At 37.0% G+C, this 24,308-nt stretch overlaps 1 protein-coding gene across 3 annotated transcripts in view; it reads left to right on the forward strand.

Annotated features, from left to right (window-relative positions):
• Positions 1-24,308, forward strand: part of CDON (cell adhesion associated, oncogene regulated) — a 116,034-nt gene that overhangs the window by 86,448 nt on the left and 5,278 nt on the right. For 2 of the 3 annotated variants that reach the window (XM_021000607.2, XM_021000606.2), the window contains 5 exons: positions 454-576; positions 2,796-3,017; positions 6,666-6,943; positions 9,371-9,450; positions 23,978-24,231. In XM_021000607.2, coding sequence (XP_020856266.1) covers positions 454-576; positions 2,796-3,017; positions 6,666-6,943; positions 9,371-9,450; positions 23,978-24,231 — 957 coding nt within the window. Of the gene's footprint in view, positions 1-453; positions 577-2,795; positions 3,018-6,665; positions 6,944-9,370; positions 9,451-17,554; positions 17,593-23,977; positions 24,232-24,308 lie in introns of those variants that run through there. The other variant, XM_078147115.1, reaches the window with a different exon arrangement.

Genomic DNA, 24,308 nt, shown 5'->3' on the forward strand with positions numbered 1-24,308 from the left:
ATTATAAAAATCATTTATTAAATGCCTGTCTTTTATGCCCAAGTAGATCTTATACACATTGTGTTAAACTAGCACAGTTCCCAAGAAATATTGAATAAAAAATAATAATACTGTCTTATCACCTAGAGAGTCACAGCAGCTCTCAAAAACCATATGTACAGTCATAGAGGAAGGCATATGATCTTTTCAGTGGAGAGAGTACTCATACTGACAAAAGCATAGATCTTAGAAGTGTTGAGATAAGAAAATATATATTTCCTTTATATCATACGATGTTAGGAAAAACTTCCTAACAATTAGAGCTGTCCAGAAATGGAATGGGCTACCTCAGGAGGTGGTCAGTTACCCACCATTGGAGGATGTTAAACAGAGATTGGTAATGTTGTAGATAGGGTTCGTAATGTGAGTAAGAGTTGTTGAAGCTGATTTTTAAAAAATATCATTTCCTTCGAGGTTCAAAACAGTGGCATATGATTGGTCACCTGCAGCCGGAAACATCTTATGACATTAAGATGCAATGCTATAATGAAGGGGGAGAAAGTGAATTCAGCAATGTGATGATCTGTGAAACCAAAGGTGGGTAAGGTGGAGGGGGTTTTGTGCTTTTCTCTGAGGCAGTTAAACTTCCCAGTGTTAGAATCACTAACCCATGACCTTCTAGTAGCGAGGTGTGGCAAGAAAAACATTGGTTTTGGAGTCAGAAGACTGGAATTGGAGTCCTGCCTTTGATGTTTACTTTGTGGTCCTGTACATGTCACTTCATTTTGCCTCAGTTTCCTCATCCATAAAATGAGGATACTAATATGTGACCTGCCTTATGTGATTGTTATAAGGAAAGTGCTGTTGTAAACTTTAAAACGCTCTAAATTCAAGTTGTTGGAAGTACCCATTAGTGTCACCTTGGCCTTTTCAGCTCTGCCTTTGCATAGAAATTCAGTGCCAAATAGCACCTTCTTCTAAAACAAAGGCTAATAATAATGCACAAATACCTTGAACCCATGGTAAAAAAAAATGCATACATAGCTTTTGAGATCTCTGTTTAGTTGCTTGGTATATATCAAGTTTTTGTTGAATGTAGAGCACTATATTAGTCACTAAGGGAGATTAAAGAGAAATTCTTTCTCAGGAAACTTGTAGTTTCCATTAGAGAAACAAAAGATGATAATGGCATAAGAATAGTGATGGTATAATATGTCAGCAAGTATAGAATACACAGTAACACCTCATTTATCTAGCAACATCAGGCAATGAAGAGATTGATTTAACTATATTTTGATAGTTGACGTTACCCCTTTAAACACTCAAACTTTTCTAAATTTAGCTTTGAATGAAAATATTTTTTCCTCAAAAGTTTTCTTTCATGATTTATGAAGATATTTCTTAGAATATCACGCACTTCCTTGCCCTCCTAAACATGGGAAACGACTTAACCGTTTCTGCTTGTTTGATGCCTTCATTATGGATACCCAGTATCACACTTCACTATAATACAGTTATGCCCCACCAGAGGCTGTCGCAGTTTCGTGTGGAGAGCGCCAAACTTGGAATCAGAGATCTGGAGTCCAGTCCAGCCTCTGACACCTCATTAGCTTTGTGACCACAGACAAGTCACTGGCCTATTACTGTGGGTATTCCTTTCAGGTATGTGTTGGACTAGATGGCCTCTTGTATTTCTTAAATTCTGTGAAATTCTCAGTTTCCTCATCTGCAAAATGAGGATAAAAGTATTTGTAGCATCTAACTCACAGTATAGTTGTGAGGATCAAATTAGATGTGAAGGGCTTTGCAAGCCTTAAACCACTATCTGAATGCTTATTACTGTTGTCATTGTTGCCTTAAAAGATTGTCTGCAGTAATGAGAGGTTAACTGACTTGCCCATGATTACATAGCCTTTATATGTCAGAAACAAGACTTGAATTTAGGTTTATTTAGCCCAGTTAAGATGCCATTATTTTTTTTTTTGAAGTGTTCCATACCTTCCTGTTTCTCAACTGTGTTGCAAATAGTTGAGGTAGCAAGATAAGTGAGGTATCAGTGCAGATCACATTGGATATGTAAGTGCCTGATTTTATGTACTTGGATGTTATCTTGAATTTCATAAGGACCATTTGTGTCATTTCCTATTCCCACCCTATCAGTGGTGTATGAAAAATACTTGATATTTCTTCTGCTTTTTAAAACAAAATTTTAAAACACTATTTAGTTTGAACCCTACATATCCCAGAACTTCAGAGAGTGAATACATTTTTTCCTTGTTTGGATTTTCTAGTTTGAAGCATTAAAAAATTGCATTCTGATAATTAATCATTCTGATCAGTTTTCTCATCTAAAAGCTATCTTTTAATATTAATGAAATCATGGAAATACAAACTATATATTCTGGATCATTTTCAGATTAGTCTAAGTCAAACAGCAGTAAATTCTTTTTTCCTTAACAGCAGTTTAAAAACTTGATATATTTTACCCATTTGGGAGATTTTTGTTTATTCAACGATTAAGCTGATATCCTGTACTTACAAAAGTTGGCCAAAATAGGCTTATAATAGACCGTGTATTTTTCTGCTCTTTTGATTTTCTTTTAAGTTTTATAAGCTGAAGCTGTTCAGGATTAAGTTGCCTTGAGATGTGAAATATTTTAACTTTAAACCCTGTCTGTGACTCATTGGTGGTCAGATCATCTCAACAACAAGAATAAACATGCTTACATCCCTATACAAATCTTTTTCAATGAATAAACCATTTTATAGAGACAGTATTCACTCTGAGGCCATGCTTTCCATTGTTTTTCAATTAGTGAAACGGCTTCCTGGAGCCTCAGAGTATCCTATCAAGGACTTGAGCACCCCTCCAAACTCTTTTGGAGGTGGAGGGAATGTTGGCCCAGCACTGGGTCCTGCCCGGAGCAGTGATATGCTGTATCTGATCGTAGGCTGTGTGCTCGGAGTTATGGTGCTTATCCTCATGGTTTTCATTGCCATGTGCTTGTGGAAGAATCGACAGCAAAATACCATACAGAGTAAGTAATTCAAAAGCTACTCATCTTTCTTTCCAAAAAAGGATGGGCAGGAAAAGTATTGTTGCAATAAATATTGACTTCTAACGCTTTTACTGTAGTATGTAAGTGTCATGGTAGAAAACATAAATGTTTAAAGCTGTTCGGTGGGTAACACTAATGATATTACTGTTCTTACTTGCAAGCCAAAATAAGTAGGGCATTAAATTGAATTGCCCAGAAGAAATAAATGCTCTGATCGACAATACAAAACAAAGCCAAAAGTAACCTGGCCCCTAAACAAATAACTGATTTAGTACTGGGAAATGCTGGCACTTTTAGACCATCTTCTTTCTAGTATTACAAATTTCATTGGTCGACACTGTGGTAGAAAGGAAGATGCTGGAGAACTTCTAAGTTACCATTGTCTGAATTGTCCATCATTTAAAATCAGCCCCATCACACTGAATGATACCCATAGTTGTTCATGAAGGTAAGGTTTTAGGGGATAACTAACCTAGTTTTGAGTGGTTCTCCATGGAAAATGTCATGGACAAATTGATTATGTACAAAATAGCTATATAGATACCATTGTGAAACATAGATTCTGATCCTTTTTTTCTACTTTCTCCTTTTCCTTTTCAAGCTTTTAACTAAATGCGATGGCCAGATCATATAAGAAATATCTTAATTTAGATTCCTTTGTTCTCCTCCAAGTAAAGGGAAATATTTAAAAAGGGAAGGGAGGCTCAGCAGGAGTATGGCCAGCAATGGCAGAAGTTGACACCAACCAATTTCCATTTGCAGTGAACCTTCCTTTTAATTCATTGCACAGAAAAACATGACATTTGGTAGGGAACATTTAATTAATAGGATTTTTCCCCCTGTCATAAATTGTTGTGGATGCTGCAGTGTCCTTTAGACATTTGAGTGTACTCTATGCTGCCTGAAATGTTGATAGGCTTTCTGGCTATGGGGAATGTGTGGGTGTTCAAAGAGTACTGGCATATCTGGTGTGAGGGCTTGGAGAGCCCTTTTCAGGGCTGCTTATCTACCTTTGATGTCCACCTGGCACTCAAATCTCACTTGTGGCTCCAAGAAGCTGTGGAATGTGAAGTAGCCACACCCTGGTAAACCATCTTGGCAGATGGGCGAAACCAGGTTAAGGGTAACTGATGGGCCACAAACTCATCAGTGAATTAGGGGGGTGTCTACCACAAGTGTGTAAAGATTTTCTCCACTGGAATGGGTGGATGAGAGCAATTTATTCCAACAGCCACAAAGGTGGCTGGAGCAGGCACTGTGAAGCACTTAGAGCTTGATCGGGCATTGAAGACACTAAGGTCATTCACTGCATCCAAGGCCATTGCCAGTCATCTGACATTTGTCTAGCCACTGGACTTTAGTGACTCTGGAAGAGAAAGTGATGCTGATGACTTTAACTCTGCCTCACTTTAATCCAGTTCAAGAGCAGGTCAAGACGTCACCCTGTGATGTCATTGATCCTCTTTGAAAATAAAGGATGAACAACAATAGTGTGAAGTAAACATTTCCTTTTAATATATACATGTATGTGTGCGTATGTATATATGCATACATACACATACATCCATATATCCATATATATATTTGTTAAATATTTCCCAATTATATGTAAAAAAATTTTAACAATAATTTTTAAAAATTTTGAGTTTTAAATTCTCTCCTTCCCTCTTGCCTCTCCCCTACTCCTTCAAAAGGCAGGTGGCAATATGATATCAATTATATATGTAAAGTCATAACATAGTCCTTTTAAGACATAGTAAGAAGGTTTTATAATAGTATTAATGCCATTGAAGAGTTTCTCAGAAACCAACTACTAGGTTATGGGATATTCAGATGTCATTCTTTCCAGGAAATATCTGCTTATCCATTTCTTGCTTCTGGTACATGTGCCACTAGAAATTAAAATTATGTATCATTTTCTTTTTTAACTTATGTCTTTAACAAAGAGAAAAGGACAATTCTCTTATCCTATATGTTTTTGTTTTTTCTCTAAACTAGTTACAGTATTCAAGGAGGTATGTAAATAGACTATTAAGAAATGGATAGATAACTTCTCCCTGATATGTAATTTATAACTATAAAAGTGCTTTTTTCCCTTTTTTGAAAAAAATTAATTTTCCAATTAATTTTTCCAGTTAACAAGTATTTTCTCCCCCTCCCATTCCTTCCCCCCTCCCTATTGAACAATAAAAAAAAAAGAAACAAAAAGAAAAGAAAACCATCATGACAAATATGCATGGTCAAGTGAAATTAATTTTCACATTGGATATGCTCAGAAATGTATGTCTCATTCTGCATTTTAAGTCCATCAGCTTTCTGGCAGGAGGTAGGTGTCACGTTTCATCTGTAGTCCTCTGGAACCATTGATCAGAGTTCTCAAGGCTTTCAAAATTTTTCTTCATGCTGTTTTCACGTATTTTTCCTAGTTCTTCTTGTCTTCATTCTGCATCAGTTCATAGAAACTCTGAAACTGCCCACTTTGTAATTTCTTATGATTCAATAATATTCCATTATAGTCATGTACCACAGTTTGTTCAGCTATTACCCAACAGGTAGAATACCTCTTTAATTTTCATTTTTTGCTTCTATGAAGAGAGCTGCTACAATTTTTTTTTGTGACTGGGTCCTCTTTATTTGTACTCTTTGAGTGGGGAGGGTCTATTCTTAGTGGTGGTATTGCATACTCAAAAGGTATGTACATTTTTGTGATTTTTGTGCATTGTTCCAAATTGCTTTCTAGAATGGCTAGACAAATTCACAGTTCTACCAACAAGGCATTAATGTGCCTGTTTTCCCACAGCCCTTCTACTGTTTTCCTCTTTTGTCATCATTGCCTAACTGATGGGGGAGCTAGAACCTTGGAGTTCTCTTAATTTGCATTTCTTTAATTATTAGTGATTAGGAAGATTTTTTTCATATTTTTATATGAATAGTTTGGATTTCTTCCTTTGAAAACTGCCTGTTGAAACATTTGACTTTATTTATTGGGGGATTCTAAAAGAGCTTTAGAATGCTTATTTTGCAATCTATTCCTTAAAAATAAAAAGCCTTTCTCTTGCATTCTAATTCATTACCAGTATTTCTTTGAGTCGTTCCATATTCCACAGTTTATGGCTTTTTCTTTTGAGCCTTTTATGTAATTCTTCTTTCCATCAAGAAACTCAGAGTTGATTCAAGAGGATTCAGAACTCCTTCTACAGGATATAATGGAAGTAATAAACAGTGATGATTTGTTCAGAGTTTTGTCTCCCAAATAGTAGAACTTTGAAGCAATAGCTTAAAGACTACTATTTATTTTTAAGATTTCCTTTGCATTCTTTTATCATGGGGAAATTAGATGCTAAGCAAATAATAGGTTAGTATTTGTATTGTAGGTATATCAACAAATATTTATTGTGTCTGCCATGTGCTAAGCATTGTGTATAAAAGTACAAAGAATGTTACAGTCTTTTCTCACATGGAGTTAACATTCTAGGGGAGAAGAAGCAAGTATATGTGGAAATTTATACAGCATAAGTATAAAGTGAATAAATACAAATTCTGATTGGTTGCTCAGTTTCATCTGTAAAACTTACTGATAGCCCTTTCAGCATCTTACTTTTTTTCTCCCTCACATTCTCTTGATAGAATATGACCCACCAGGATACCTCTATCAGGGCTCAGATATTAATGGACCAGTGATGGAATATACTACTCTGCCTGGCACAAGTCGAATCAGTGGCAGTGTCCATGGAAGTTTTATCAGCAATGGAACCCTTAGCAATGGCTGCCCACATCTGTACCATAAAGTTCCCAACGGAGTCAATGGAATCATGAATGGGAATGTAAATGGAGGACATTACCCTGGACACAACTCCCTTACCAGAACTCATGTGGAATATGAGCATCCTCACCACTTAGTGAATGTAAGAAACTTTCCACTTATATGAAAAAAACTTTCTATGGACAGCTGTGTGCCAAGGTATAGAAAAAGGGTCAGATCTTGCTTTTGGCCATGAAAGTGCACTGGTATGTTCCCTTGAGTGGAATGTGCCATTGGTAGTAGGGTAATCGTAGATCCAGGGTAGTCATCGTTTTCTCCTTTGTAATTCTAGTTTTAGTTTTAAATTGTTAGGTACAAGTTATCGTGAGTTAACTTATTTGTATTTAGTAATTAACATTTAATCTAGAACAACTCTACAGAATAGATTTTGGAGTTTATTCTTGATACTCAGCAAAAATCTTATAGGACATGGACCAGGCCAGTAAACATGTTTCACCTACTTTTTCTCAATTCCTATTTAACATATTATCATATCACACTCCTGAGTGACATCCATCTGTAAGGAAAGAAACAGTTGTAAAGCTGCTTTCTTTTAGTGATGTTTGATCTACTTTGGTATTAAAAATTTGAGTAAGATAACTTGTTACATGTTATATGAATTCCGGCTAAGGGTTCCTTCTTTCTTCATTAAAAAATTAGATTTACTACATTATCTGTCATGAATCCATATTTTCCATTTTGTCAGAAAATTTATGACAGTTGCTTGAACTAAGTAAGCATTCATATGTTTCCCATGTTACTGTTTTAAGTGGAAGTAATATTGATGATTTTGTTATAAAGTATACTAAGCAAAATTTTGAGGAGATAGCAGGTTTTTTTTCTAAACTTTAAATCTAACAAAAAATAAAATTCTATTTTAATGAAGCTTTGTTTTAAGCTTTAAAATTATATATTTGTTTAAATATCTTTTTTTAAAACCACAGGTATGTAACCTAGCCTTTGTGTGCATTTGAAAAAAATTTAATTTGCTACATGTATCTCATTTCTGAAAGGGAATAGTGATTTCACTATTCCATGTGGAAACAGGTGGCTTATTTCCAGAATTACTAAGTTTTTTGTCACTTTTTATTCCTAGTCAGAATGGCTGAAAATTGCCCAAGAAAACTGAAGAAGATAGCATGAAAGTTTGAGTATCACATGCTGTTTCCATAAGGAAAATGGGGCTGTTTGCTTTAGTAATTAAACCCAAGTAGTTTGGGGTTTTGGAATAATACGTTGCTATTTATGTGGTAGTTGCTGCACTAGATGTATTTCCTTAGAGGTCTATATCTTTGATTCACACTCTTTAGTTTTCTTGGAGATTTTTTCCCCTTTATTTTGTAAATTCTTACATTTTCAGATAGGAAAGAACATTTACATATACACATACATATTACATACGTGTATTTATAAGTGAACAGTGACTTATCAATGTAGTAACATTTTAAAAGTTTAGGAGCTGTGATAATGTAAATGGTTAATTTCATTTTATGAAGCTCTTATAAATTTGCATAGGCAGTCTGAAAAGAATATAAGATTATTCTCTCCCACACTTTTAAAAAGTAATTCCTGCTTCTGGTTGATTTAGAGGCCCTGTGCCTCTGAGAGAAATTCTGGGGCCTTTTATTGTACTTGGACTTTGCCATTTCTGAGGCAAGTAGAAATGAGAAGTATTGTGTTTGAACTTTTCCCAGCCTTCAAGGCTTGATTTGAGTACTGTCAATTAGCCTCTTCCATTTTTCTCCATGTCAGTTTGACTTTTTCATCACAGAGCAGAATTCTAGCTTTAAGTGTAGTCCTCCTCTTAGAAGCAATTCCCAGTCTTGCTGTCATGAGTGTCAAGTAAGCATTTCACAATGAGGTATGTGTTAATCTGGTTGTTTTGCTTAATTGCCAGGAGGTTTCTGCCAAAAGCAACACCAAAATATTATACTCTCCTTCAAGTCATTGCTGGCTAGGAATCTAATCCATCTGGAAAAATATAACGTATTTCAAAGCTCACTATAGTCAAGGGAACCAACCTAATCATAATAATTATAGGAAAATGAAGATAGGTTTTATCTTGTGACATCAGATGAACAGGCTTTACACCCTGTCATGTGATCCAGGCTGGGATCACATAAAATTCTTTCATGTATGGTTGAAAAGTAGAATTAGGGTACTATTTATATAAAGTGCATATTAAATGTATTTTGGCCACATTAGATTCAAAGCAGGGAAGAGATATGATTATATTCTACCTTGTACTTACTAACTTTTTTTACGAGTTCACACTACTTGGGAAAACACTTCATTTAATTCTGTGGAGTGCTGTTTTAGTATCATGTTAGAAGTATGCCACTTTGTAAAATTTCAGCCATGAAGGCAGTGAAGGTGATTCTTGTGTGATTACTGAGTGTCACTGTTAAAATATATGGTATACATCTATTTGCCGTAAATCTGTTTTGTAGATACGGGTTATTTGAGCTAATGACTTATCATCTTCTTTTTTCTGTTCTTCCTCTTGCCTTCAACTGTCTTCCTTACCAAGAGCGGTGGAATATATACAGCAGTACCCCAGACTGACCCTTTGGAGTGTGTTAATTGCCGAAATTGTAGAAACAACAATAGGTAAATGAGTGTGAATGTGTACACATAAACATGAACATAGAATCTAGAGTTTATTTTCCTTTGATGGTAGAGACTTTTGAGGAACTACAATGATCAAGTCCTGACCCACTGTGTTTTTCCTTCCTTAAAACCCTAACTTCATATGCCTTGGTTTCTCCAGGAATAGTATGAGAATATTAATTACCCTATTATCAATAAGCTATTAAAATCTTTAGGTTAAAAATGGTATTGGAATGAAAATTATTATCTTTTTTCATCTGATACTGTCTGTTTTTCTATCTTGCATATGTGTTTTGTGAAGATAAGTGGATGTTTGGGTACTAGAAAGTACTGGACTTTATTCCTCATAGTATATTGATGAAAGTTTTGTTACAGAATCACCTAAAGTAATGTTAAAAACTTTCAAATGAAAAACTTTAAGATAAGGAACATCTTTTTACTTTCTTTTCAGTTGAATTGTTATACAACTCCCGTAGTGATGAAAATGTTAACCTTGGTCAGGTTTCATTATAGCCATCTCCAAGAGGCTCACCAAGTTTTTGTCCTACTAGAATTTTGCTGTGTCTTATGATATATGAAATAAGTTTGCTATAAAGTACTTGGCAGTCTTGTTCTACAAAAAATTTCTTGTAATGCGCCATTCCTAGTAGCTAGCATTTACAAAAGCACTTTTATAAACACTCTCCTATGTGATATTTTTGATGGCTCTGGTAAGTGCTACAGATATTATTATCCCTGTTTTACAGATGAGAAACCATACTCAGAGGTTAAGTGACTCATGCACAGCCATTAACTGTCAAAGAGAAGGTTCCAGCCTAGGTTTCTCCTGATTAAAAGTCCAGTGCTTCTTTACCTGTGCGACACTGTCTATCTTCCGTGTATTTCCAGGATGCTTTGCAGATATAAAAGTTGTCTCTGTTAAGTTATAAAAATACTAAATTATGTCCTTATCTTAAAAAACGATTTTAATATGGTTATTAGCACATTTTGGGGTTGAAGGGGGAAGGCATTACATGCCAAAGAGGCTTTATGGCTTATGATTTTATGACACCCTGTGGCCGTTAGTGTTGTCGGTCAGTCATTTCTGTTGTATCTGACTCTTTGTGACCCCATTTGGAGTTTTCTTGGCAAAGATACTGGAGTGGTTTGCCAATTCCTTCTCTAGCTCATTTTACAGATGTGGAAACTGAGGCAAAAAGGGTTAAGTGACTTGCCCAGGGTCACACAACTAGTAAGTGTCTGAGGTCAAATTTGAACTCAGGTCTTCCTGACTCTAGGCCCAGCTCTCTATTCACTGTGCCTGCCCCTAGCCATTAGTGCACATACTCATTTTTTATGTTGGCAAGATTCATCTGTCTGTATTGTTTTGCATTCTTTGACATGACATGCTTGTTCCTTATTTAGGTCTGTAATACCTCTGGCATTTAAATCTGTAGTGATGTTGTGTAGAATAGTCATGTTTCCTGACTCCAGGTCTGTGCTCTATCACATTGTGCCTCCTGGCTGCATGGTACCAAGCAAATGGTAGTTTTTTCATGTTATTTAGTGACTATGTAAAAAGAAGATTCAAAATAATGAATTTGTTTTCAAACCAACTTAAAGCTACCATGTTGCCCTTTGTTCATTTTAATTTGGGATGTCATTACTTTATTATTTGATGCATCTGAACACAGATGGGGCATCATCCTACTATTTGTAAACAGGTGGTCCTTTTTTCATCTTCTTCCTTTTTGGCCTTTCCGCAGATTTTGACACTGTTGACCATTCTCTTTTGGATGCTTTCTTTTCCCTTGACTTCAGAGACACTGATTTTTTTTTTGTTTTCTTCTTGCCTGCTCCTTGGTTTGAGCTCATCCCTTAACTGACACTGCTGTTTCCAAATGATCTCTTTATTGCCATATCCAATGGCCTTACTTATCCTCATATTTATTGACCTTACTTTGATGATGTTGACCACCCCATCTATCTGCACCTGAGTTTATATAACAGCACCCTTTCTTGGTTCTCCTCTCTGGCATTTGGTTATTTCTTTTCAGTCTTCTAACACCATAACCTCATTAGCTCCTTTGGTTTTAATTATCATTTCCCAGATCTCTATAGCCAGCCCTCAATTCTTTACTGAGTTCTAGTTCCTTACCATTAGCTGCCTCTTGGACATTTCAAACTAGCTCTCCTATAGGAAACTCAAATTCAGCATGTCCAAACCCAGCAGAATTCTACCCCTCTTTTTGTGTTGAGGATACCACCTTCTTCCCAGTTAGGCTTACAACTGGGAATCATCCTGGACTGGATAGAGCACCGGCCCTGGATTCACGAAGACCTGAGTTCAAATGCAGCCTCAGACACATAACACTTAGTAGCTGTGTGACCCTGGGCAAGTCACTTAACCCCATTGCCTAACCAAAAGCAAACAAACAATTAAGTTCAATTCAAATGCTGCATCCTACATGAAACCTTTCCTGATCACTCTACCTGATAGTGAGTGCCTACTCTCCCAGATTACCTTGTCTTTATTTTCTATATACTTAGATGTGTACACATTGTCTTCTGTAGGGTATAAGCTCCTTGATGGCTGGGACTGTTTTATTTGTGTCTTTGCCTAGCATACACACAGTAGGCAATAAAGGCTTGTCCTTAGACTGATAAAAAGCAGTTTTTTCTTTCCACCTTCCTTTTCATTTTATAATCTTTTTGATTAATTTGCAAGACTTCAATCAAAAACATTATTACCTTTTACATTTGTTAGGTGTATTGCATCTCTGGCCAAGAATCTGTCATTTCTGTATTTTAAATTGTGGTCCAGAAATGCAAATACTTTTTTTTTTAATATGCACCATTTTCTTAACTAGCTGTTGTCCTCCCAAATCTCTTTCTCTTCTGAATCCCTTGACTTCAACAGGCAGCAAGAATGAAAATATTGCCTTTGCCTCTAAGGTATTCTAACTTGAATGTTGGATATTTAGAGTTAGGTAAAAAAGGAGAGTACTGTTATATGGCAAGCTATAAGGGAGCTATGTTTAAACACAGAGATTTGGTCAGCATTATGGATGTGGCTTATTTTTAAGGGATAGTTCTGTTTAGTTAATATTAATACTTAAAAATAAATCCCTAAGAGGAATGTGCAATGACATATTCGGTCAGAGTATAATATATATATATATATATATATATATATATATACCAGTATAAATGTAACTTTGCAAATAGTTATCTCTCAGACAGGAGTCATGGATTGAACAAATAACCTTTTTTGAGTTCTTTTGTTATTTTGGCAGCGTAAGGGTTAATCAGCGCTTTTGTTTAAAAAAAAAAGTCTGATGCCTCCTCCAGTAATTTCTTTCTTTTCTTACACCCTTCCCCCCTTCCTCTTTACCTCTTCCTTACCCTGGAATCTAATAAAGTAGTCCAGGTTACACAAGCTAAGCAACATGGCTGGTTGGATCCATGGGATTGATGCTGTTCTGGTTACATTTAACGTCATCCTTGATAATCTGGAAAAGAGAGTAAACAGGACACTAATGAAATTCACAGATGATAACTGAATTGGGAGCTCCCATCAGGAAGGAGGAAGAAATTACATCAGGCTTCCTATAGAGATTAGAGAAGTACAGGAAATGACCAAGCAAAAATCAGCTTGGAAAAATGTATAGAATTCATCTGAGAAAAAGCAGGCAGCATGGCTGATAGTAAAAATGAAGCATAAGCAGACTTGCAAGAAAATAGTGTCTTGGAAAACATGGACAACAAATGATATTCAGATTTCTCTGTAATGACAACCCAAAAAAGTCATTGTCTTATTGGACTGGATATGCTTAAAGGAAACATATGTCAGTGTCAATAAACATTTATTTAGTGCCTGCTATGGGCTAGCATGCTAAGCACTGAGGATACAAAGAAAGGCAAAAGTTACATAGAGGATAAATAGGAAATAATTAACAAAGCAGAGTCGCTAGAATTAAGAGCAAGGGGGAGGCAGATGAGGAGGGAGAACATTCCATGCATAAGAAGTAGCCAGTTAAATGCTTGAAATTGAATATAGAATATCTTTTCAAAGAACGGCAAGGAGGCCAGTATCACTGGATCAAAGAGTATGTGAAGGAGAATAAGGTATAAGAAGATAGGAAAGGTGAGGGGAGGGAGTTTTAAATGCCAAACAAAGGATTTTATATTTTATCCTAAAGGTGATAGGGTGCCACTGAATTTTATTGTGTAGGAGGGTAGCAAGATTGGACCTATCTATACTTTAGAAAATCACCTTGAGAGCCAGGTTCAGTATCTGGCTCCCAGCCTTCTATTCCCAAAATCCAACCTTGGGGATCTCAGCTTAACATGTTGATGTCCCCTCAAATACCCTTGCTTCCTGGCTCAAGTGCCATTTCTCTCTTTATCAGGTTCATGTTCTTCGCTGCCCCCATCACTGTATATTTTGTGTCTTACGTGTGGATATTCTTATGTATGAATATATTGTATTTTCCTGTTAAAATGTTAGCCTCCTGAAGTTAGGGATTGTCTCACTTTTTGGGGGGGGGTTGGCCACTGTGCCACCTAGCTGCATCTGGATTATCTCACTTTTGCACTTATATCCTCAGCACCTAGCACAACATCTGGTATATAACAGGTACTTATATAAATGCTTGTTGGTGGAAATGCTTGTTGATTTTAACCAGCTCATATAACAGTTTTCATATAACATCTATAGGGAAAAAAGAACAAAGCTACCCAATCAATCAACAGTTATTTACCAAATGCCTGCGATGTATAAGGCTCTGTGCTTGGCATTGGGAATACAAATACAAAAAATAAAACAATTGCTACTCTCAGGTAGTTTACATTTGAATGAGGGAGACAAGATGTACATATAAAAATATATATGTAGACAGAGAGAGAAAGCATGAGAGACAGAGAGCACAACAATAAAGTTAATCAGTACATTAATAAATAGATAAATATACGTATGTATGTATATATGTGTGTGTGTGTGTGTGTGTGTGTGTGTGTGTGTGTATATATATATGAGAAATATTTAAATACAAGGTAGTTTGTGAGGACATCAGGAAAGGCTACATGTGGAAGATTGTGTCTGTGGTACATCTTAAAGGAAAAGCGGGATTCTGTAAGGTACAGGTAAGAAGGGAGTATATTCCAGGAATGGGAGACAGTGAGTACAAAGTCACAGAGACAGAGGGTAGAAGATTGTGAGTGACAGAGAGGAGACCAGTTTGGCTGAGTCACAGTGTGTGGGAAGGGAAGTAATATCCACTAAGTCTAGACAGATAGATTATAGCCCAGGTTGTGTAGGGCTTTAAAAGCTACACAGAGGAGTATCCTAGAGGTAATAGGAAGCCACTGGAATTCATTGAGTAGGAGAGTTGTGTACTTTTGGTTCATTTCTCTCCCTGCTCCACTCCTGACTCTCTTTGGACTTTCCCATCCTTATTACAACTGCCTTCTCACCCTAGATGTACCTATGTCCTTGCAGCCCTCTCCTCCAGTTGGCGAGTTCCCATATGGAACCTTTATTTGAGAAAATGCCCAGGCCAGACTTTTATACCTTGCCCCCATGTGAGTACCTTTCCCCAGCCTTCGTGTTTCATCTCCCTTTTATGTATTATCTTCCTCCATTAAAATGTAAGATTCTTGAGGGAAAGAACTATCCTTTTGCTTGTAATTTGTGTTCTTGGCACTTACCAACCTCTTAACAAATGCTGTATCTACCAATCTAAGGAAAATTACTTTCGGGGCAGCTATGGGGCGCAGTGGGTAGAGCACTGCCCTTGGATTCAGGAGGACCTGAGTTCAAATGTGGCCTCAGACACATAACACTTACTAGCTGTGTGACCCTGGGCAAGTCATTTAACCCCATTGCCTAACAGAAAGAAAGGAGAGAGAGAGAGAGAGAGAGAGAGAGAGAGAGAGAGAGAGAGAGAGAGAATAAATTACTTTGGCTGTGGTGTGTAGGATGGACTTGAATAGAAGAAACTTGAGACAGGGAGGCTATTTTGGAGGCTGTTATAATAATCTTGATGAGGGGTGATGGGACCCTGAACTAAGGTGGTAGTTGTGTGAGTAGGGGAAAGGGGTCATATGAAAGAAATCATATGGAAGTGGGAACAGCAAGATTCAGCAACTGATGACATAGGTAGAGTGCAGAAATGTGAAGAATCCAGGATAATGCTGAGATTGTGAACCTAAGACGCAGGAATAGGGAAGTCTAGAAGAAAGGTGTTTTGGGGGAAAGATAATTAGTTCAGTTTTAAATGTGTGGGTTTAAGATATCTCCAAGATAGACGGTTTTAAATAAGGAATTGAGAATATACTCGGTAATTAAGTAATAAATGCGCAGTGTTTTATTAAGTGTCAAGAACTTAGATGGATATGTGGTCTGTACCCTGAAAGGAATTTGTCATTTAATGGGAGAGGTGTCATAGATAAATTTTAAATTGTTTGTATACTTAATAATGTTGTCTGTATACAGGTGTTGAATAAATCTTTATTTTCATTATATCTTCAGCCATGGATTACTTGATTCAGAAGAGATTTAAGAGATATAACTGTAGTCTTTTGAGGATATTTGATACTGTGCTTGAGCAAGTACCAAAATGCCTTGTGTAGATTCTCTAATTTCCTAGTTCATAATCCTGACAGTGAACAACACAAAACTTTCTGTTCAGAGAGGATGGGGTATGGGGAGCATTTTCCCATTTAGCATGAAGCCCTAGTAGACCTTGAGTCATTTTCCTGCCTTGCAGGTAGTAAAACAGACCTCTTCTGTTTACTGAGTAGTATTTTGAGCCCAGTGACTAATCACCTGAATTCTCTTGTCCAAAAAAACTCAGATTTTTGTGTCTGTGGCAAGATGCACAGGGTTCAGTTTATCCAATTTTGTAAAATTTAGGATTAAGTTGAGTCATTTCTTTGAACCAGCACCATTTTGAAGAAAATCCCCAACTATAAAGCCAGTAATATAGCAATTGCTTAGGCTAGAGGGCCTTTACAAACTGTATTTTGTAAACTGTATGTAAAATGTATGCAGTGGGAATAACTTTTTGAACCTGGATGTGATATACTATGCAGATTGTGTGTACAGTTCATTCTTATACTACTTATTCATTTGGTTCTTTCAGGTTGTCATAGGTGTAATATTTTGGTGATTATGTGGTTGTTCTCAGAAAATAAGGACTCTTTTAGGCTTTTAATAGATTGAAGCCCATATTAACAAAGGAATTATTTTCTCACGGTGGTTGTACTTAATTTAAAAAAAAATGAACCGTATATATTAAAAACATAAATTTTTTTTCCTTCAGTAAATTAAATTCTTCTGTGTCTAAATCTAGTGTGTGACCTACAAATATCATTATTTTATCTTGATACATTAACACAACTGAAATTGAATTTAAAAGGGATTTGGTTTGTTTCATATTATTTAAATAAATTAATGTTTATTTGAGTGCCTATATATTTGCAGCTCAGGGAATTGAATGATTTGAAATCCATTTTTATTTAACATGTTGAACATTGAGTTGAAATCATTTGAAATATCTGAGTCAAGTTATCCAGAGAAAATACTTGAAGACTTTCTGTTATTCAGAGGAGCAAATTCCTAAGGGGAGGAAACAGTAACACCATAAGATGGCTTTTAAGAGAATGTATCAAAAAAAAAAGAGAGAGAATATATCATAATTTGAGTTGGACTTTACCACGCTGTTGCTACATATGTAGATAATTTCATTTAAAATTTCTGTATGTTATGTTTTTCTTTTTTTATTACATATTAACAACTATTTTATTAAATTCTTTTCATGCATTGTAGTTTGCCAAGAGCTTTCAAGTCTTATATACCCCTTTTTAGTTCTAGACAGTTAAACTTTACCTTTATTACCTGACAAGAATATTTTACAACCAAGCCTTAGGCTATTCTCAGGACTTCATTTCTAAATCTCCAATTTGGTCCTTTGTTCTTAATACAATAATCTATCAAGAAGATTAAAAGCATCCCATTGTCAGGTGAGTCCTTCTTATTCTGCCGAAATGTCAAAAATTTGAGCTTTCATTAATTGTAAACCTTTTAAAAGACATCATTTAATCTAAATATTTACTTTTTCAGATGGCTAAACTGATTTCCCAGACATCTTTGAAATTGTGGCAAGTATACTTTTTACTTAATTAAAACTTTCCTGTCTGTGACCTGTGCTGACTTCTACCTATGAAAGTCAGCTAGGAGGGACTTGTGGCTGGGAAAAGGGATATAAGGTTTGTTCTTGTTCCTGTAGGGTATGTGTGCTCATCTCTAGTTCCATACCCTTTTCCTGTGGGAAACGTATTAAAGGTTTCGCTGCTTCAAAAAAAAAAAAACAGCTTTCCCTTATGATAGATATTGTTGTTGCAGTTTAGGTTCCTGTCATTCTAGTACCTTCCTATGTCTTCATGTTTCCTCCATTAAAGGGAAACAACAAATAGAGTGTTGCAGAAACACTGTGATTCATTGTGTATCTTTGCACTTCACAGACCACTAGTTGTTCAGAAGGTTTTTCATATATGAAGCCTAAAGCTGTTTTTTTTGGTTTTGTTTTGTTTTGTTTTTTGCAGCTTCCACCGGCTTCTCTTAGTTCTGCCCTCTGCAGCCAAGTGGAACAAGTCTAGTTTTTCCTATCTAGGACAGAGGTACTGTATTTTGCCTCTTTTTGCATCCTGGTACATAGGTACCTGGTAGGTTCTTAATAAATGTTGACTGACTGATTGATTGAAATACCTATTATGTCTCTCCACCTCTCCTCATTGTCTCTTCTCCAAGCTAATATCTCCATTTCTTCATAAGGCTTGATCTCAAATTGTTCAGTATCCTGAGTGCCTTTCCCTAGGACATTGTCAACCTTATAAATGTGCTTCCTAAAATCTGGTACCCCGAACTGAACACTAAAGCTACCATCTGTTTTTTCAGAAAGACTGCTTCCTAGCCACAGCTCTCTCTTTTTCATACTTGCAAAGTTGATAATTTAACCCATGTCAGACTTTTCATTTGTCTGTATAAATTAAATCTTATTAGATTTGACCCACCATTTTGGCCTACTGATGATTTTGTAGTCCTGACTTTGTAATCAGCATGTTGAGTATAAATCCTATATACCTGTCCTCCATCTGTGCCAGTGATTCACAAACTTTTTTTGTGTATGAAACAGTAAAGATATAAAACACACCGCACAATACTCCTGAATATAGCCAGAACCAGATTAAAACATAATCAGGGAATATTTAATAAAACAATTAAAAATACAGTAAAACATAGATAATGTTAACACGTCATTTTCTAGCTCAATATGTGGCTCATATTGACCCTTATGTATGACTTAGTGACTCAGTTTCTACTTAAGTTTAACACCACTGCCATACCATACTGTTCTTTAGTCAGAAGATTCATACTTCTAATTGCAAGTGTAAGTTCTCTGCAGTTGATGTACACTTAACTGAAACTAGTTTGCCAGGCTACGCTCATTGAGTACCAAGTTATAGATAAAATATTAAGTAGCATAGAGTGAAGTATATAACCTCATAAGCATGTATCCCTGAGGCACTCAACTGCAGACCCTTTCCAATTCGACATCCAGCCATTAATGATTACTCTTTGAATCCAGATAGTCAATGAATTCAGAAACCACCGAACTCTGTTGTCATCTAGCCCACATTTCGCCACCTTTCCCACATCATTCCCTGGTTTATCAATCTAATAATCATATAAAAAAATAAAGTTAGTCCTGTGCCATCTGTTTGTCTCCACTGATGATTTTCACCTTGGGTGTGCCAGGACAGAATTCAAGTAGTGTTGTGCCATAGGCCTAATTTTATAGTTTCTAAGTCTAGTTTCATAGACTTAGAAAGGGAGAGATCATCTAGTCCAGTAAAGACCCAAGGCATGAATCCTATCAAGTTTATCATCCTTTAGCCCATTCCATTTTGGGATATCTGCAATTATCTTTATTCCTTGATTTGAATTCCTTGTTGGAAATGTAAGATAAATTCCATCCTCCACATGTACAATGTTACAAGACCCTACTCTGTGTAGCTGGGAGCCTTTCTTTCAGGAACCTTTAGCAAAGGTTCACTCATGCTTTCAGTTTGAGCTGATATAAATGGTAGTTTGTCTGTTTTTTTCCTATTAGCTCATTTCCTTTGACTATTTTACTGGTGGTGCCTGTGGTTTAGTGATATCTAGTGTAGTTAACTTTTACCAGAGAGAGTCAAGCTTATATGTTCTTTTTCTTTTCATTGCTTTTAGAATATATAAGTGAGGAAAGAGTCAAGAAAGAATAAGTAGCTTGTCCAGGATTGCAAGCTGGTTAGTATCAGAGCCAGAGCTGGATCCCAGATCCCCTGACCACATATTGTTCAGTGCTTTATTTGACACCTCAAAACAGAAATCTCAACTTAATGATCTGGAATTCTTATGGTCAGTTTATATGTCAGTAATGTAGGCAGAGAATCATATTGGGTCACCCATAGAAATAGGTGTTGTGAAATTGTTCCAAATCTTTTCCTCCTTATCAAATTTTATATATAAAATCATATGCATAGTATGTAATAAGGCAAAAAAAAAAAACCCAAAAAACTGTCCCTGGTCTTAAGGAGCTCAGAGTCTAATGAGGGAGACACCATACAAATAACTACCTATAAAAATTATATATGCAGGATAAATTGGAGATAATCAACAGAGGGAAGGCATTAACATTAAGGGGAATGAGGAAAAGCTTCTTAAAGAAGGGATTTTAGCTAGGACTTATAGCCAGGGAGGCTCAGAGAGAGAGAATCCCTGGCATGAGGGACAACCAGGGCAAAGAGCTCACAGTCCGAATAGAAGCCTTTGTATTTATGAAATTGCGACAAAGAGAGAAGTAGACCTCTCCACCTAAATGGGAGTGGCAGGAGAGAAATCATGAATAATTAAGATGACAAGAGCAGCATTCTTTTCTCTTGAGAACTTCTAGACTGTGAAGATACGATGATCTTCTTATCTGTAAGGGTCCCAGCTGCACAAGCAGTTTCCCAGCCTAGTACAGATTGACTGATGCCCGTCTTGATTACCAGGGATACCTAAGGAGTCCAGTTTGGGGTGCCGACAACAAATTATGTCAGCTCAGGGGAGTGCTTTGTCTTTGACACATTCATGTCCTCCTGCATTCTCCAGGTCCAATGTTTCTGGAAAATATGACAGCTCAAAAAGTCAAGTTCAGGGAACCCCTTAACATTCCTTAGTGGGAACAAACAGCAAGGAAGTCAATTTCACTGGATTGCAGAGTATGTGGACATAGGATAGAAGGAAGATAAAGTATAAAGAGAATTGAAAGGTACGATATGAAGGGCTTTGAATGCCAAGCAGAGGATTTTATATTTGACCCAAGAGATAATAGGGAGCCGCTGGAGTTTATTGAATGTCAGAGGGGAATATGTGGTCAGACCTGCACTTAAGGTCAGTTTGGTAGCTGAGTAGAGAATGGACTAAAGTGGAGAGAGACTTGTGGCAAACAGAAGTGATATGACTTGCCTAGAGTAACACAGTACCTGAGTCTGGGTTTGATCTCAGGTCTTCCTGACTCCAGGCCCAGAGTTCTGTGCACTTCTGAGCTGTAGTATATAATAGCACTGTGATAAGTGGTTTGGAAGGGGTAGGAAGGTAGGAGAAGTTTAGGAAGACCTGTTAGGAGGCATTTGCTGTTGCTGTAGCACAAGGAGATGATAATGAAGGTTAATCTTGGGTGGTGGCCGTGAGATAAGGGAAGAGTGGATGTATTCAAATAATGTATGGAGGTAGAAGCAACTAGATTCTTTACTGATAGAAGTGAAGGAGAGAGAAGGGATAGAACACGAGAGACTGTATGGCGAAGTCAGGAAGAGAAGTAGATAGTTGGGGAAGAACAATAAATACAGACAACTCATCTGGTTTGGGGAAAACAATTTATTTGTGTTTGCCAGCTTCTCATCTCAAGATGAAGATAGATTGTAAGTGGATATTGGGGTTAGCTTCAAGTCTTCAGGTCACATTTAAATCTCGTATGGATTTTTACTGTGTATTATTCAAATTAAAATTACAGTTATCCTACTTTGGACTGAAATTGTGTTCCATATACAAGTGCCTGACAAAATTTTTGTATTTCAGACAACTTGCCTGAGTTCCTGGATTCCATTAAGTGTGTGGTGAGTGTGTTTTTTTACTTGAATTAAATTTGGAATGTTTAATTAAGAATGTGGCTTACTGACAGATATATCCTTTGTTTTTCAGGTCTAGGAATCTCTCCATATTTCCCATTTGCTGCACTCATAACTTGAACTAATAGAAAATGCCTAATCTCATTTGCCCAGACTCACTTCCTCTTATTTTTCATGTGCCATAGTAACAGGTCGGAGGGGAAGAAATCTGAGGATTCCTCATTTTTCTTCCCTCCTGGCCTTGGTTCCAACACACCACTATTGTATTTTGTATGGTTTTCATTTCACATGCCCAAGTGAAAACCAAATGTATTAAAACAATTCTCCACATTGCCCTAGACTCTGCCTCTGCCTCCATTTATAAGAGCATCAAACACAATCCCTTAGGGGAAGGCAACAGAAAAAAGAGGAGGCCAGAGCTGAAGTGACAACTTGTAGTCTTCTAGTAAAACTCAGTAATTAATTCTGCCAAAAATGAGCTGAAAACAGTTTCAATTGACAAGTCTCTTCCAAGGGGTTTCACGCCTTACTGTTTGATCCCTGAGCAGTGTATTTTTGTTGCATCTTCCCCCAGATCCTTTCTTTTTTGTTGTCAGAGACTTCTGACCTGCTCCTTGGAGCCTCATTATACTCTGACCAATGGCTGAGGCCTCTTCCTTGTATATGGTATTGACAGAAGTGCCAAGACCAAAGTGGAGGGAGAACTGGTACATGGTTTTTTTTTTGTTCACAGATGTATATGCACTCAATGCAGCCTCTGAAGATGAGATGCAACAAAGTATGCATAGATTCTCTGCTGCTTATGATAATTTTGGCTTAACAGTGAACACCAAGAAAATACAGGTGCTCCACCAGCTATATATGGAACCATCAATTATAGCAAATGGAGACGTTTTGAATATTGTGGATAAGTTCACTCCCTTGACAATATACTTTCCAGGGATGACCACTTTGATAATGAGGTTGACGCATGTATTGCCAGAACTAGCTCAGTGTTTGGAGGGTCTCCAAAGGAAGTGTGGGAGAGAATAAGTTTTCAACTGACTACTGAATTGAAGGTCTACAGAGCTGTTGTGCTGACATCATTGTTGTATGCCTGTGAAACCGGGACAGTATACCAGTGCCATGCTAGGAATCTTAAGAAGATTCTGAGTATCACCTGTCAGGATAAGGTACCGGACACTGACGACCTTTCTTGAACTAAACTGCCAAGCATTCAAACTCTACTGAAGAGAATGCAACTCTGATGGGCTGGCCACGTTGTTCTAATGTCAAATATGTCCTTACCCAAAAGATTATTTTATAGAGAACTCATACAAGGCAAGCGCTCACATGATGGTCAGAAGAAGTGAAACAAGGACACTCTCAAGATCTCTCTGAAGAGCTTTGGAATTGATTGGGTGACGTGGGAGACACTGGCACAGGACTACCCAATGTGGAGCGCCCTCATCAAAGAAAGTGCTGTGCTCTATGAACAAAGAAAAAGTGAAGTGGCTCCAAAGAAACATGAGGAGCACAAATTTAGAGAATCCACCTCAAATGTCCACATGGCCTGTTTGTGTTCACATGGTACAGATTTAGAGAATCTACCTCAGATGTTCACATGACCTGTGATAGAGCATTCCAAGCTCATATTGGTCTGATCAGCCACAGTTGGACGCACTGTAACTTGACTCTAGCATGGTGATGTTATTTTGATTCTCTTTAAGAATGAAGGACAACAGCCAATTGAAAGAAGTGAGTTTTATCAGCACATCTGCAACCTATATCTTCCATCTCTCATACTTGTTTTATACTTGTTGAACTCAGGCAAAGAGTGTATTTGTGACGAGCTATTAAAAGGTTCCAAATGTTTAAGCGTTGGAGTATTAATTGACTCATTTGATCAGTGACTTCACACTTCTTTTGCAGTTGACTTCAGCTAGAATTTTTGACTGCTTAGTGTCTCAAATCATGGATGTTTTTACATTTGTAACTAATAGTCTAGTACTGTAATTATAAAGTGCCAACCTGTCTTAATTTCATAGTGTCATAGATTTAAAACTCAAAGAGACTTCAGAGATTATCTAGTTAACACCTCCTCATTTTACAGATGAGGAAACTGCAGCCTAGAGAGGTAAAGTGATGTGCCAAATTTCACACAGGTCATAAGTGGCAAAGCCACCCACAAACACAGAGCCACTGGCTCTGAAGTTATTGATCTTACTGAATTCACCCTTTCCAGTTTCATTGTGCCCTTTCTCTTTTGTATACTTTACACTTAGAAAATATCTTTACTGTAGGTCGTGTTGTACATAACTCTAATTCTTTTCTCTGAATTAAATATTTTTAGGTGTTTCACTAAAACCAATGGCACTTTCAGCAACAGTCCCCTTCCTGTGATCCCAATGGTAGCACCTTATCAGCCAGATAGCCTAGAGATGAAGCCCCTGAGTCACATGATGGTACCCATGTGCCTAGCCTCCGCAGTCCCAGAATGTGATGAATTACCTGAGGAGGGCATCAAGGACAAAGTGGCCCCAGCATCCACCCTACATCCTTGCTGTCAGGAAAACACAAAGCAGATCAACTCAGACTGTACAGAAGGTAAGCAGAATTCAGCAGAGCCGGGGAAGCAAACTTTGGATTTCTAGATGGAACCTTCTACGTCCATTCTTGGACAT

The sequence above is a fragment of the Phascolarctos cinereus genome, unplaced genomic scaffold (genome assembly GCF_003287225.1).
Source record: "Phascolarctos cinereus isolate Bilbo 61053 unplaced genomic scaffold, phaCin_HiC Scaffold_726;HRSCAF=1367, whole genome shotgun sequence".
NCBI classification, from domain to species: domain Eukaryota; kingdom Metazoa; phylum Chordata; class Mammalia; order Diprotodontia; family Phascolarctidae; genus Phascolarctos; species Phascolarctos cinereus.